This window comes from Epinephelus fuscoguttatus, linkage group LG3 (assembly GCF_011397635.1).
Source record: "Epinephelus fuscoguttatus linkage group LG3, E.fuscoguttatus.final_Chr_v1".
NCBI classification, from domain to species: domain Eukaryota; kingdom Metazoa; phylum Chordata; class Actinopteri; order Perciformes; family Serranidae; genus Epinephelus; species Epinephelus fuscoguttatus.
The window spans coordinates 46,461,122-46,475,054 of NC_064754.1; the positions used below are offsets into that span (position 1 = coordinate 46,461,122).

The following is a 13,933-nucleotide window of genomic DNA, read 5'->3' on the forward strand; positions in this document are numbered from 1 at the left end:
AGGTGGAGATTAAAGTTTCTAGGAAAGATGGGAACAAAGTGTTCTTGCTGCCAGTCACTGAGACAATCCTACTTATGGCTCCTGAGAAGCCATGGTGAGATTTATGGACTGCTGGGTAGTGGCAGTTCATTTCCGCCAGGCAGGGAGTGTTCTGTTGTGCTAGTTTAGTTGTTAAGTTATAAAAACATTATGTTATAAACACATTATTTTGAGTTAAATTATGAGTTGCTATAAAAGGTGCAGGTCTCCTTTAAGAGAAACAGGAAGTTGCTTTGTTGACAGTAAGTAGGAGCACATGCGGAATGCAGAGAGTTCAGTGATAGCAGACTGCCTGTTTGTAATCTTCAATCATCTGCTTTTATCTCATGCCATACGAAGCATCTTTGGTATGTAAGGTCATTTTACATGCTAATCTTTCATTGCAGTTCATTATATGTTGATCAAAAAGTCGTTTTGGGAAGTTTGATGCTAAACTACAGTCAAGCTGATTTTTCGTTTTTTCATGATGTGAAATGGCTGTCTAGCTGATCTAAGTTGATTTCAATTGTAATTCATACTGTTACAGTCCATTTGAGTTTATATTACATCAAAGGCAATAGAGCAAAGGATAATTTGGTTGCATTATTAAGGATTGAAAGGAATAAATAGGCAATAAATACACAATGTATTGCAGGATTAAGAGCTAAAAAGGAGCCATTCAATTTAGGGCAAAGTGTGTTCACATTGTTTACATACAACATATCTACTGTGTTGTACATATTTACATAACTACTGTGTATATTTACAACAGTTATAGTGAGCATCATTTTTTGCTTTGTCTGTTTTCAGTTTTACCCTTTTCTAATCAATAAACCTGTGGAAAGACTGTTCTCAGAGTTTTGATGAACAAGAGGTGTTTAATATAAAGCCAAGATATTCAGTACTTATCAAGGGCGGCACAATCTGGGTGCAGAACGTGTTACTGATTTGCCACACTTCTTTCATATCATATAAAATGAATGCCTAAAGTTATTTAACTTCTTTCTAACACTGATATTACTGAAGTCTGCTGCTAAATTCAGCATCGTGTTTCATTAAGTAGAACTGATCTATTAGATCAGCAGTCAGAAAAAGTTCTGAACACGTTAAGGCAGACGAGTGGAGCATTGGCTGGGAAAGATCATGTTTATTCACTTTACATGTAGCTAAAATAAATAGAGTATTATATTAAATATTCACTGAATGAGTTAGTGTCTGTTTATGAGTCCTTTGAAATCAAACAAAATCTTTAAGGAGTAGATGTTTACCAAACTCACATGTAACAACATATTAACAAAGCATGGCAAGGTAATGGGTTAAAGGAAGACCAATGCTTTGAGATGGCCGTCAGAGACGATAGAGGAAATATGTTATTCCATCAGAGATGTAACAGGTGATGTGTACAGGTGATATTTCCCTGTTGCTCCAAGAAAGAGGATTAGGGTTAGCATACCGTTACCATTGGAAAAGTTCCAATTCCAGTTCAGCACTGGAAGTCATGCCCTTAATTCACACAAGGCATCATGGGGGCTAGGAATAAAGTAGATAGGACAACTTAAGGGCACCCTTCTGCCATAACTTTATCCTCTGATAATATATTTATTTTTGCTGAACTAAAGGCAGAGGTGTTTTGTAGGACAGGCCAGTATGCTAACAAGCCACAAAAAAATGACCATACCAATACTATAAGGACATTTCATGGATTTAGGTATACAAAAGTGTGAAAGCATCCTCTTTGTCTTCTTTAATTTGACTTTGTTGTATATTGACAAGTTTTATAATGTTTGTGCATGTAAATAGATCCTTTCCTTTCTTTCTATTCCCTTTTATATATTCTTCCTTCCTTTATTTTCCTTCTGTCTTTCCATCTCTACCCCTCCCTCCTCTGAAATAGTTAATCAGGGGGCTCATATCCAACAATATTACTACCATGTTCAATATGCTTCAGCTTACATAACTTTATATCCAACAAGGACCAAATGCGTGAATGAAATTAATCTATCGAAAAATTTGTCCTTTTGACGCAGCACGTATAATCTTTATTAGATTGAGACGTAACATGGTATTGGCAGCAATTAGACCTGGAAGGAGGCACTTCTGCAGAGGTTAATAACTGCAGTGTGTCTGTTATGATAGAAAGGTTAGCTGTATTAATGATGGTGGCGGTGGGCCAAGCTACAAAGACAGTCAGGGCTGCCACGCCAAGCTGAGTGCTGAGGCCAAAGTATCCACACTGGAGACTCGGTGTGAAACTGTTCTTATCCCACTGAGACAAATCACAGCAGGTTTAGGAGCAATGTCTTTAGAAAATGTTTGCACTCGTAATAAATTTAGGGGCACCACCCTCCTATAGAGGGAAGCGACTAATCAAATTAATAACTCCGAAAACCAATTATTATCAGTACATCTGTCAATAATGAATCATTCTCAGTACCTGGGTTATGAATTCTTTATACAATGATCTTAGTTTCTGCTCAAAAGAAATATTCACAGACAACAACTTGGCGAAAAATGAAGATTTATTTAGGCTAAATGTTTAACAACTGAGTAAATGAGGATGATATGAAAAAACACAAACTCAACAGTATGTATAAATGAATTAAGACAAGAGGTAACACTTTTGTAAGTTATTTAGTCTGGCAATAGTGAGAGACAGTATGTGACTATAGATAAATTGGGGATGCAGGGACGCGCAAAACCATTTACCGAATGAAACCTAAATTAAGATCACAATAACTAAGTCTCCTATTCGACATCAGCTCTTACCACAACACAGCGGCAGCATCAGGTGCGGGGGATTTGGCCTACTTTGAGCAGAGTTGGCTCCAGCTGACATGTCTCCAAGGACCCCAAACTGCCGCTGGCAACTCCCGGTTTCACTTCACAAACTTCCAGCAGATTGATACAAACTGGAACGCAGCGGTGAGGGGTGGTGGAGCCTGAAGGCGGTGTCCTTTAGGTGGTCCTCACATGTCGGTGATTTTAGGCAGCGGAAAGTCTCTTGGTCGGGCAAAAGAGCCTCTGTACTGCGGACACTTTGACAAGTGGCTGGCAGCCGCTGAATCCGATGTGTCTTTGATGGAGTTGCAGGTCGAATACAAACTCTTCTATTGGGCTATGGCTACTCGCTTATAATAAGGTTGAAAACAATCTTGTCGGCCATTCGATATTATTATCAAAGACGTAGAAAAAATGCTGGCTTTGTCACTTCAGGTATAATGTTACTGAAGGCACAGACAAAAAGAAATAAACCTCATCAATTCAATCAATCAATCAATCAATCAATCAATCAATCAATTTGATTTATAAAGCCCAATATCACAAATCACAATTTGCCTCACAGGGCTTTACAGCACACGACATCCCTCTGTCCTTAGGACCCTCGCAGCGGATAAGGAAAAACTCCCCACCAAAAAACCCTTTAACGGGGGAAAAAAACGGTAGAAACCTCAGGAAGAGCAACTGAGGAGGGATGCCTCTTCCAGGACAGACAGACGTGCAATAGATGTCGTACAGAACAGATCAACATGATAAATTAACAGTAATCCATATGACACAACAAGACAGAAAGAGAGACAGAGAGAGAGACAGAGACAGAGAGGAATGCGGGATAGATGGTAATGACAGTAGCTTACAACAACAATAATGAAAGTAATAATATTATAATTAATATCACAGACTATTTTGGTACAATATGTTCAAAGTATATATTAATATCTGACAGTATACATATGTGACAATAATCATATCTATAATAACAGTAGAAGTATGACTAATGATAACAGCAGCAGCAGGAGGCATCTAGCAGGACCACGGCAGCAGCACAACCACACACGTCACACTATCCACACTGTAAACCCAGATTTTGTTTCTAATTAAACTTACGAGTGATCATTACTTATTCTTTTATGTTTAGTAAAAACCCGCTATCATTACTAAACAACATTAGTTGTTTGTACTATTTAGCTGAATGATTCATTGCACTAATCAGGTTTAGCAGAGATAACTTGGTATGGTTACTTTCATAAGAAAGGGGAGGGGGCTAATTCAAAAACCTGTCTGGTCACGTGACAAGACCAGCATCTGGTAACGTGCGTCCAAGGGGCTCTACACCTGGCGGGACGAGCACATGCATCGGCAGCAGACGGTACCCTGACCAGGAAGAAACCTTACTCCAAGTGGAATGGTTTGTATGTAAAATGACTATTGTAGACTAGTTATGTTTGTGGGATAATTTGTTGACGCAGCTTTTTTTCTGTCTAATGTTACTGTTTGAACCTGTGCGTGGCGTGAATACGTGCTTATTCCTAACACTAGCTAATGTCCACTCAAAAGTGTCAGCTGAAGTTAGCTTAGTGTTAACAGTCCGAGGACGCCTCACATACCGGCGAGTTTGCTCGACTGTATCATTTATATAACCGTCATTATACGCAATAGAAAAGCGATTCAACCGCTGTCAGGGCAAAGGAGTGTAGCAGGCGCTGTGGAGGTGTTTACATTGTGGACACCGTGAGCTGCTTGCAGCGCATTGATCACTCGACCCGTCCTTGGCCGCTCTCTTTTTCCCACTCACTCATGCCGGATTTCCACTGGATGCGTGTCCGTTGGCAGCGCTGGTTATCCGCTATGTGCTCCGCCGTCCGTCAATACCACCGGCTGTGTTTGCTGTGCGGAGTGGTGCAGCTCCGCCGGAAGACATCTTGGTGCACTGCCATGATTAATATCCCCTCGTCCATGGTGTTAACGGGGTGAAATGACGTCTGAAAACCTCTGACCTGTTGACTTCAGGCCTGCCTCTGCCCATTATGTAGTTTTCAAGGTGTAGTGCAGGGAAATATGTTCCGCCGTGAACACTGTGTATTTTATTTTGAAAATTAACCAGATGTTTTATTGTGTTTCTGTGCACGACTCCCTGCACCGCACAATCTGCTCTGTGCTGAATTGCTGCGTTGTGCTCCACTCTCACACACGCTTCATGCCGGTTTTCTCTGTAACACAGGCGTCGTTTTGGTTCTATCACCTTATTGTATTTAACAGTGACATTGTTGAGCTGAGTTGTTGAGCTAAACGTTTTCTTGTTTTCTATTTTTACAGATCCTTGTGGTGTGAGGATGCTGTGGAAGTGTAAGTATTGTGAGTTTATGTGTGAGAAAAGGGGTTACCTTTTAAAACATTATCGGTTAAAACAAGGAAACTATGGTAGAACTGTCCCATTTCCCTGCTTACACCAAGAATGTGTGTGCACATTCAACTCCATTAATGCACTTAAGGTCCACTTAGCAAAGATTCACCAGAAAACCCAGGATGCACAACTGAGTGAAACTGCCCAAGTAACCTTTCACTGTCATTCATTCATTCATTCATTCATTCATTCATTCATCTTCTAACCGCTTCATCCTCTTGAGGGTCGCGGGGGGGCTGGAGCCTATCCCAGCTGACATCGGGCGAGAGGCAGGGTACACCCTGGACAGGTCGCCAGACTATCGCAGGGCTCTTTCACTGTAAGTCATGTGATTTTTATGCACCCTGCACAGAAGCAGTCTTTCTCACTCACCTGCGAAGTACACATTTAAAGGTAAATCACAGAGTCCAGTGTCCATATAATGGCTGTAACTTTTACACAAATGTGTATTCTACATTTAATGCACACAGAAGTAAGGAGCACAGAACACACAACTGGAGGATGTTCAGGCCAGAAATAGTCTCTAGTGGTGGAACTAATGAAATGGCACCAAGAAGAACATGAGCCTCCAAATGACACCCCTGAATCAGAAGACAGTGAGGATTCTATCAATGAAGATCTTCATGATCTAGAGAAACAGCTGGAGCACAACCTAGCAGCTCTTTTTTTAAAGATGCAAACGGTCCTACACATTCCAGAAAGTACGGTACAAGAAGTCATACAACAGCTGTTACAGATGTGTGAACTATCCAAGCCACTGCTGCATAATGCACTCAAGGACATTCTGAAACAACATACAGATGTAGATGATTCAGTTGTGGAAGAGTTAGTCAGGGCTGCCACAAAGAGCAATGTGATCCTGAAATTCTGTGGCAAGGATGGCCCCTTATCAGCAACAAAAAGGAGAGCAGCATATGTGAATAAAAACTTCACAGAGGTTAAACCAGTGGAGTACATTATTGAAAGAGGAAAAAAATCTAGTGCTGTATATGTTCCTTTGCATCCAATGCTACAGAAGATGTTGAATAGGGCGGATATTTTGGCCAAAGCTCTTCCTGTCCAAAAGCATGTGCGACATGAGTACAGTTCATACAGAGATGGCTTGTACTGTAATGACAATGACCTCCTTAAAGGGGAGGAATTCAAAATCGCTGTTGGACTTTATACAGATGATTCTGAAGTGTCCAATCCTTTAGGAACATCTAGAAAGAAACACAAAATGAGTGCAGTCTATTGGGTGATAGCTAATATACCATCAAAATACAGATCCACACTCCACTCCATTCAGCTTGCTGTTTTGTGTAAAGCCTCTTATGTAAAAGAATTTGGCTACGCTAAAATTCTCCGCCCTCTCATTCACGATCTGGCTTCTTTGGAGCAACATGGTGTATATGTTGAGAAGTTGGGAGAATGTGTCAAAGGTATGGTTTTATATGTGGCTGCTGATAACCTGGCTGCTCATTCTCTGGCAGGACTCTTCGAAAGCTTTATGGTAGACAGATTCTGCAGGTTCTATATGGCGACGAGAGGCGAGATGCAAGCCAAGGAGGTAAATTCAAGTGCTTTTGAACCCCGCACTATAGACACTCACAACCAGCAGGTGCAGGAGGTAAAGCAGGATCCCACTGTGGCAAAACAGTATGGTGTGAAAGGAGGGTGTGTATTGACTGACGGTCTGGAGCACTTTCATGTTGTTCGTGGGTACCCCCCTGACATCCTCCATGACCTTTTGGAAGGCATTGTTCCTGTTGAGTTATCCCTCTGCATTTCAGACATGATTTCTAAGAAATATTTCACCGTAGAAACACTGAACCATGCCATGAAAACCTTTGAATATGCTTTTCATGACAAAACTGACCAGCCTCAGCCAATTGCCCAGGGCTTCTCTACCAAAGGGACCATAGGTGGCAATGGTCATGAGAACTGGGCCCTACTCAGGCTGCTCCCATTTATCATCGGCCATAAAGTCCCTGAAGGAGACAATGCATGGAACATTCTGCTGCTCCTAAAAGACATTGTTGAGTTGGCTGTCGCAACACAGCACACTGAAGAGTCGGTACATTTCCTTGACTGCAAAGTGTCAGAACATAGAGACTTGTTGCAAACAACATTCCCAGATTTTAGATTACGGCCAAAACACCACTACATTGAGCATTACCCTGAGATGATCAAAGCATTTGGTCCCCTTTCAGATGTTTGGACAATGCTGTGCAATGTTAAGCATCAGAAAATGATGGCTTACTATTTGGACACAAGTTCATTTTTCAAGCCTTCAATTGAAATGGACAAGGTCACTACAGCATCGATCACATCTTATCCTGAGAATGTCCAACAGGTTTTCTGCCAGAGAGTTCCTCAGCTTACATCAGTTCTTGTTGCATCATCAGTCTATGTAGATGGAATTAGATATTGTGCTGACATGATAGTCTCTGTTGGTTCATGTGCTGGCCTCCCTTCATTTAGGCAGATCAAACAGATAGTGGCACTTAACACTGAGATCCTGTTTGTTTGCAATGAGATGACTGCATGGTACCATGAGCATTTGAGATCTTTCGAACTCATCTGTGACAGCAGTAACCCCTCTCTGTGTGTGGTGCAGCTGAAAGAGCTGAATGATGTTTTCCCTCTTTCAGCATACAGATAAATTTAGTAGTGACCCTCAGGCGTTATATTCTGTGTTAAGAAGCCACAGTGTGATTTCTTCAATAAATCTAGGCTTCAGTAGAACATTTTGTAGCTTATTTTAGAGCTCATGTTGAAATTTATAATGATACAGTCTGAGAAGTTTTTTTTTCTTTTTTCCTAAATTTGTGACTTTTTTGTAAATGTTTTTCTTGTACGTTTGAGTGGGGATTTCTTGTGAATTTGAATTTTTTTTTAATGGATTTACCACTTTAATCTCAGGGGAGAGTCACATTTTTCTCTTTTAAATCTGTGACACATTCAATGCCCACACACACAAACAACACAGACACATTCAACGGCCACACACACAACACAGACACGGACAACACCAACACGCACAACACACACACACAGCACAGACACGGACAACACTAACACACACAACACACACACACAACACAGACATGGACAACACCAACACTCACAACACACACAAACAACACAGACACGGACAACACCAACACACAAAACACACACACACACACCACAGACACGGATGACACCAACACACAAAACACACACACAACACAGACACGGACAACACCAACACTCACAACACACACCAACAACACAGACATGGACACCACCCACACACCAACAAACACACCCAGCTTTTAATGGATTTACAACTTTATTCTCAAGGGACATCCGTAAATTTGTTAGTGGGATTTTTGAGAATTCCCAAGTTTTTTTTTCTCAGAATAGTGCTCATAGTTTGGTTCATAAAATGGTGACAAGTGTTTATCAAAGCCCAGTGTAACATTCTCAAATATTTTGACTTGAAATCATCACCCAATTATGAAAATAGTTGGAGATTAGTAACTTAATCTATTCATCGTTGCAGCTTTCTTATTACATAGATGTGTAAAACTATTTCTTGATGATATGTGTATTTCTAATGACCTAATTATTGTTTCTATTCCCAAGATGACTGCAAACCAGAAGATGACCTTGAGGGTCATTCTAACAGAGGCAGATATAAGAAAAGTCATCCTAACTACAAGGCCCTCTACAGTCGAAGATTTGATAAGCAAGCTTAAAGAATCACTGGGACGGGGCGTCGGTAGTGTAGTGGATAGTGCAGGTGCCCCATGTACAGAGGCATTGCCTCGCTGCAGCGGCCGCGGGTTCAAATCCGGCTTGCAGCCCTTTGCTGCATGTCAGTCCCCACTCTCTCTCTGTCTCCCCATTTCACCTTCTGTCCTGTCAATAAAGGCAAAAAGCCAATAAAAATAATCTTTAAAAAGACTCACTGGGACTTCATTATAACTTCAGTCTCCAATACCAAGACCCTGAATTCAATAATGAACTATGCAATCTGACAGATACTGAAGAACTTCCTGAAAAAACAACAGTTAAAGTCATGCCTGTCCTTGAGCTGGTACCTGTCTCATCTGATGAAGTCTTCAGTGACACACTCAGTACAGCAGATACGGACATACTCTCACACTCATCTCAGGAGCGACAGAAACAGTGGCCAGAATTTTTTGATATCCCAACCTTTTCTGTTGATGTAGAGTATAGACTTAGGCAGGCAGATCTGCTGTTTATGAGTGAGAGTACATACCTTAAAGTATCAAAAGAACTAAAACATGATTGGCAGAGAGCATGTATAGCTACACAGCATACCCAACTGCTGCTCAGTTCGAAAGTGTTGCGGCAGCACTGATAAGCAAGCACCCTTGTCTCCAGGAGCGAGGCTCAACCACTCGCTGTTGTGGTTGGAAAAATAGTCTAAAGCATAAAATGGCTAATTATAGAACAAAGCGTAGGCAATCAGGATGCCTTGATGTTGCAGTAAATGCAGGTAAGCGGGGAAGGCATTCAGCAGGACAACCAGCTAACAAGCGCATCAAGAAGGCAAACAAAGGTGAAATCAACTACTTGCCCAACTTTCTGGATGGATTTGATCAGGCAGCCCTGGAGGGGGCCTGCAAAGACTTGGTTGATGAAATGCAGAAGAGAACACCAAATGGACCTCTTGTGAAACAGAAGATGGATCAGACGTTTGCTTTGAGAAGAAAACAGGTAGTGGAGTTGGAACCTGCCATAAGCACGATGGTGAAACGCTGGCCTGCCCTTTTCACTGAAGATCAAGTATGTTTAAGAAAGAAAAGATAACAAATAACTATTTTCTATTATTATATAATGTGTCTAGATGTATATTTCTCTTGTCCTCTTTAAGGAAAACATTGGTATTTTTAATTTGGGGCATGATGTTTTTCATTTAAACATCAACATTTCAAATAATATTAAAAGGACATTCATGGATGTTTTTCAGCATTACCTTGCAGATGGCTTAGCTGCCTTGTATAGTTCAGTTGATCTAAGTTCAGTTTTTGTTTTTTTTTTGTTCTCTGTATTTTTCAGATGTTCATGGAGTTCAGCAGGATTGTGGGCAAGAACCTCAAGCAGGAATTCTATGAGAGCATCGATCGGCACAGTCCTCGTCTCCTCGAGTTATTTCAATCCAAGAGAGGGAATGTTGGACAGTTGTTGAGACAGATTTCACTACAGACCGATGTAGGTCCATACACATTATGTACTTGGCATTGTTTTTCTCAGGTTTTGTAAAAACATCATATCACAATGCTACTCTATTAGTTGTATAATTCATTCCAAACATTGCTTGGTTTGTTTAAGCTTTCTTATAGATATTTATTTGTTTTTCATTTTAGCTATCTAACTTGTGGTACTGTGTTTAATTCCCAAAAGACTACAGAGCCAACTGCGATCCGGACACAGGTGCTCAGAGGGCTTCCTATCATCCTTGGGGACAACCCCACAAACTTCTTCAAAGTAGGCTTTGTAAGTAAGCTCTTGCTTTCTTATAATTTTCACCATTATTTATTTTTCACCATGGCACTCTTATATTGATTATTGTTGTTTTTCAAATGAGAAATCTAATGTAATGATTGTGCTCTTCTGGTATTCTTTATTAAGGAATCTGATGATGATGATTCTTTTCGTGACCTTGACATTGGGATACTTCTCGTTGAGCGTGAAGGTGCTGTGCTCACATCTTCCCAGCATCTCAGTCCAGCCTCGTTGAAAATTATCATTGAGGGAGAAGTCGTGATGGACAACATTCAAGATCTGCCAAAAGCAATGTGCATTCTGTTTGGACTCACATATGCACTCCATCTTAACTACCCCAAGACTATGAAGCTCACATTTCAGTTCATCCAACAGGTATTGCTCTCGTTAGGCCACACTGACCTAAAGCCGAAGCTACAGACTTTGAAAAATCAGCTCGCAATGTAAAGAGATGTCAAGTCTACTGTAAGAAGCAGTTGACTAATTTTTTACTTTCTGACCTGTGGGGTAAACGTTTTTATTTTCTGTAAAACAAAGGGACGAACAGACATACGTAAAACGCAGACACACACATGTACACACACAACAGACACATTCAACACCCATACACAATATACACAAACAACACAGACACATACAACACTCACAACACACAAACAACACTGACACACATACACACCTACACACACTGTGCTGTAGAAAGCATGCTGAAAGATGTGACTTGTGTGAAAATTAAAACTGAGAGTAGCAGAAAGATAGTTCTTCATCAGTCTATGCAGATGGAATTAGATATTGTTCTGATATGATAGTCTGTTGGTTTATGCTCTGGCCTCCCTTCATTTAGGCAGATGAAACAGATCCTGTTTGTTTGCAGTTTCTTGTACATTTGAGTGGGGGTTTCTTGTGAATTGTGTTTTGTTTATGGATTTACCACTTTTATCTCAGGGGACATCTATGTTTTTTTCTTGTAAATTTGTGATACATTCAACACCCACACACACAACACAGACAAACAACACAGACACGGACAACACCCACACACACAACACAGACACATACAACACCCACACACACAACACAAACACATACAATACCCACACACACAACACAGACACGGACAACACCCACACACACAAACAACACAGACATGTACAACACACACAACACACACAAACACATACAACGCCCACACACATAATTGTTTCAGTGATTTGAAATGACCTTTTTCAGATGGATCATTTCAGGTTGTTGATGCTGACCTGATGTTAAGTTTGTCATAACAAGATTGGCTGTGTTTTGCCATTTTTCTTAAAAATAAAATGCATTGGAGCATTTAGAGGTGTTTATTTTTTTCAGTTCGACATGTTTAGTTTCAGCTTGTGTAAGGAGTTAGGGTTCCATGTTAATACAACTCGACATGTTTAGTCTCAGCTTGTGTAAAAAGTTAGGGTTCCATGTTAATACAATTCGACATGTTTCGTTTCAGCTTGTGTAAAAACTAAAGTGGTATAGGGCAACGGATTTCCATGCAATTTGCGAGTAAAGTCAACTAATTCGGGTTAAGAGTGCAGGCACTGCTGCGATATAAGTTAACCTGCAAGACAGTGGAGCACAAAGGCTCCAGAGAAGAAGCCGAGTTAGGGACATGTAGTATGGCCGAGTTAGCAAGATGCAGTAACAGGAGAGAGAGAGAGTGTGAGAGTGAGAGAGAGAGGGAGAGAAGGTGCCCGGTGTATTATAGGGGGGTCCTCCGGCAGACTAGGCCTAAGTCAGCCTAACTAGGGGCTGGTACAGGGCAAGCCTGAGCCAGTCCTAACTATAAGCTTTATCAAAGAGTAAAGTCTTAAGTGTAGTCTCAAATGTGGAGATGGTGTCTGCCTCCTGGACTGCAACAGGAAGATGATTCCACAGGAGAGGAGCCTGATAGCTGAAGGCTCTGGCTCCTGATCTACTTTTGGAGACTTAAGGGACCACGAGTAAACCTGCATTCTCAGAACGCAGTGTTCTGGTGAGATAATATGGCACTATAAGCTCTCTAAGATATGAGGGAGCCTGACCATTTAGAGCTTTATAAGTTAACGGTAGGATTTTAAATTCAGTTCTGGATTTTACAGGGAGCCAGTGCAGAGAAGCTAAAACAGGAGAAATATGATCTCGTTTCTTAGTTCCTGTCAGTACACGTGCCGCTGCATTCTGAATTCGCTGGAGAGTTTTTAAAGACTTAGTAGAGCTATCCTGATAATAGGGAGTTACAGTAATCCAGCCTTGAGGTAACAAAAGCGTGGACCAATTTTTCTGCATCTTTTCGGGTCAGGATAGGCCTAATTTCCGCAATATTACACAGATGAAAAAATGCAGTCCGTGAGATTTGTTTTAAATGAGAATTAAAAGACAAATCTTGATCAAATAATACTCCGAGGTTTCTTATGGTAGCGCTCGAGGCCAGAGCAATGCCATCTAGAGAAACTATGTCATCAGATAAAGAGTCTCTGATTTGTTTGGGGCCAAGAACAATAACTCTAGTTTTGTCTGCATTTAACATAAGGAAATTGGTGCTCATCCAAGTTTTTATGTCTTCATGTTCTTCAAGGCAGTTATGAAGTTTAGTTAATTGATTAGTTTCTTCTGGCTTCATCGATAAATACAATTGTGTATCATCTGCATAACAATGGAAATTTACAGAATGATTTCTAAGGATGTTACCTAAAGGAAGCATGTATAGAATGAATAGGATTGGTCCGAGCACAGAACCTTGTGTAACCCCGAAACAAACTTTAGTATGTAAAGATAAATCATCATGAACATGAATGAACTCAAATCGATCGGATAAATAAGATTTAAACCAGCTTAGTGCAGAACCTTTTAGGCCAATTTAATGTTCCAGAGTCTGTAGCAGAATTTGATGGTCAATTGTGTCAAATGCATCACTAAGGTCAAGAATCCTTTGTCAAAAGCAACCAGAAGATAAACTAAGGTAATCATACATGAAAGACGTCTGAAATCTAGGTTATCAATGAAGACTCAAGATATTGATTTACTGAAGTAGTACCTGTGTCAATAGCAATGACTTCCGGTTAGTTTGGGTTTGGTTAAAAAAGTTGAGTAGACATCCAGTCTTCAAGTTATTTGAAAAAAAAAAAAAAAACCCAAACCCAAACAAACGTAATTTGGGTAAGAAAGTGTAATTGGCCTCAGAGTGCTGTCATGAGGTACGCCACAATGCATTCTTAT

At 40.6% G+C, this 13,933-nt stretch overlaps 1 protein-coding gene across 7 annotated transcripts; it reads left to right on the plus strand.

The window, feature by feature from the left end:
- The first annotated feature begins 323 nt into the window (after positions 1-323).
- On the plus strand, positions 324-11,960 carry LOC125886549 (sterile alpha motif domain-containing protein 3-like). 7 transcript variants are annotated; one of them, XM_049572839.1, is made up of 5 exons: positions 1,220-5,519; positions 8,813-9,982; positions 10,256-10,408; positions 10,601-10,693; positions 10,829-11,960. In XM_049572839.1, the coding sequence occupies exons 2-5, from the start codon at positions 9,494-9,496 to the stop codon at positions 11,147-11,149; spliced, it is 1,056 nt and encodes a 351-aa protein (XP_049428796.1). In that variant the 5' UTR covers positions 1,220-5,519; positions 8,813-9,493; the 3' UTR covers positions 11,150-11,960. The 7 variants fall into 7 exon arrangements, 1 of the variants encoding a protein (XP_049428796.1); XR_007449037.1 differs by adding an exon at positions 324-386 and having other exon boundaries at positions 1,913-10,408; XR_007449041.1 differs by adding an exon at positions 353-386 and having other exon boundaries at positions 5,113-10,408.
- Positions 11,961-13,933: the final 1,973 nt, after the last annotated feature.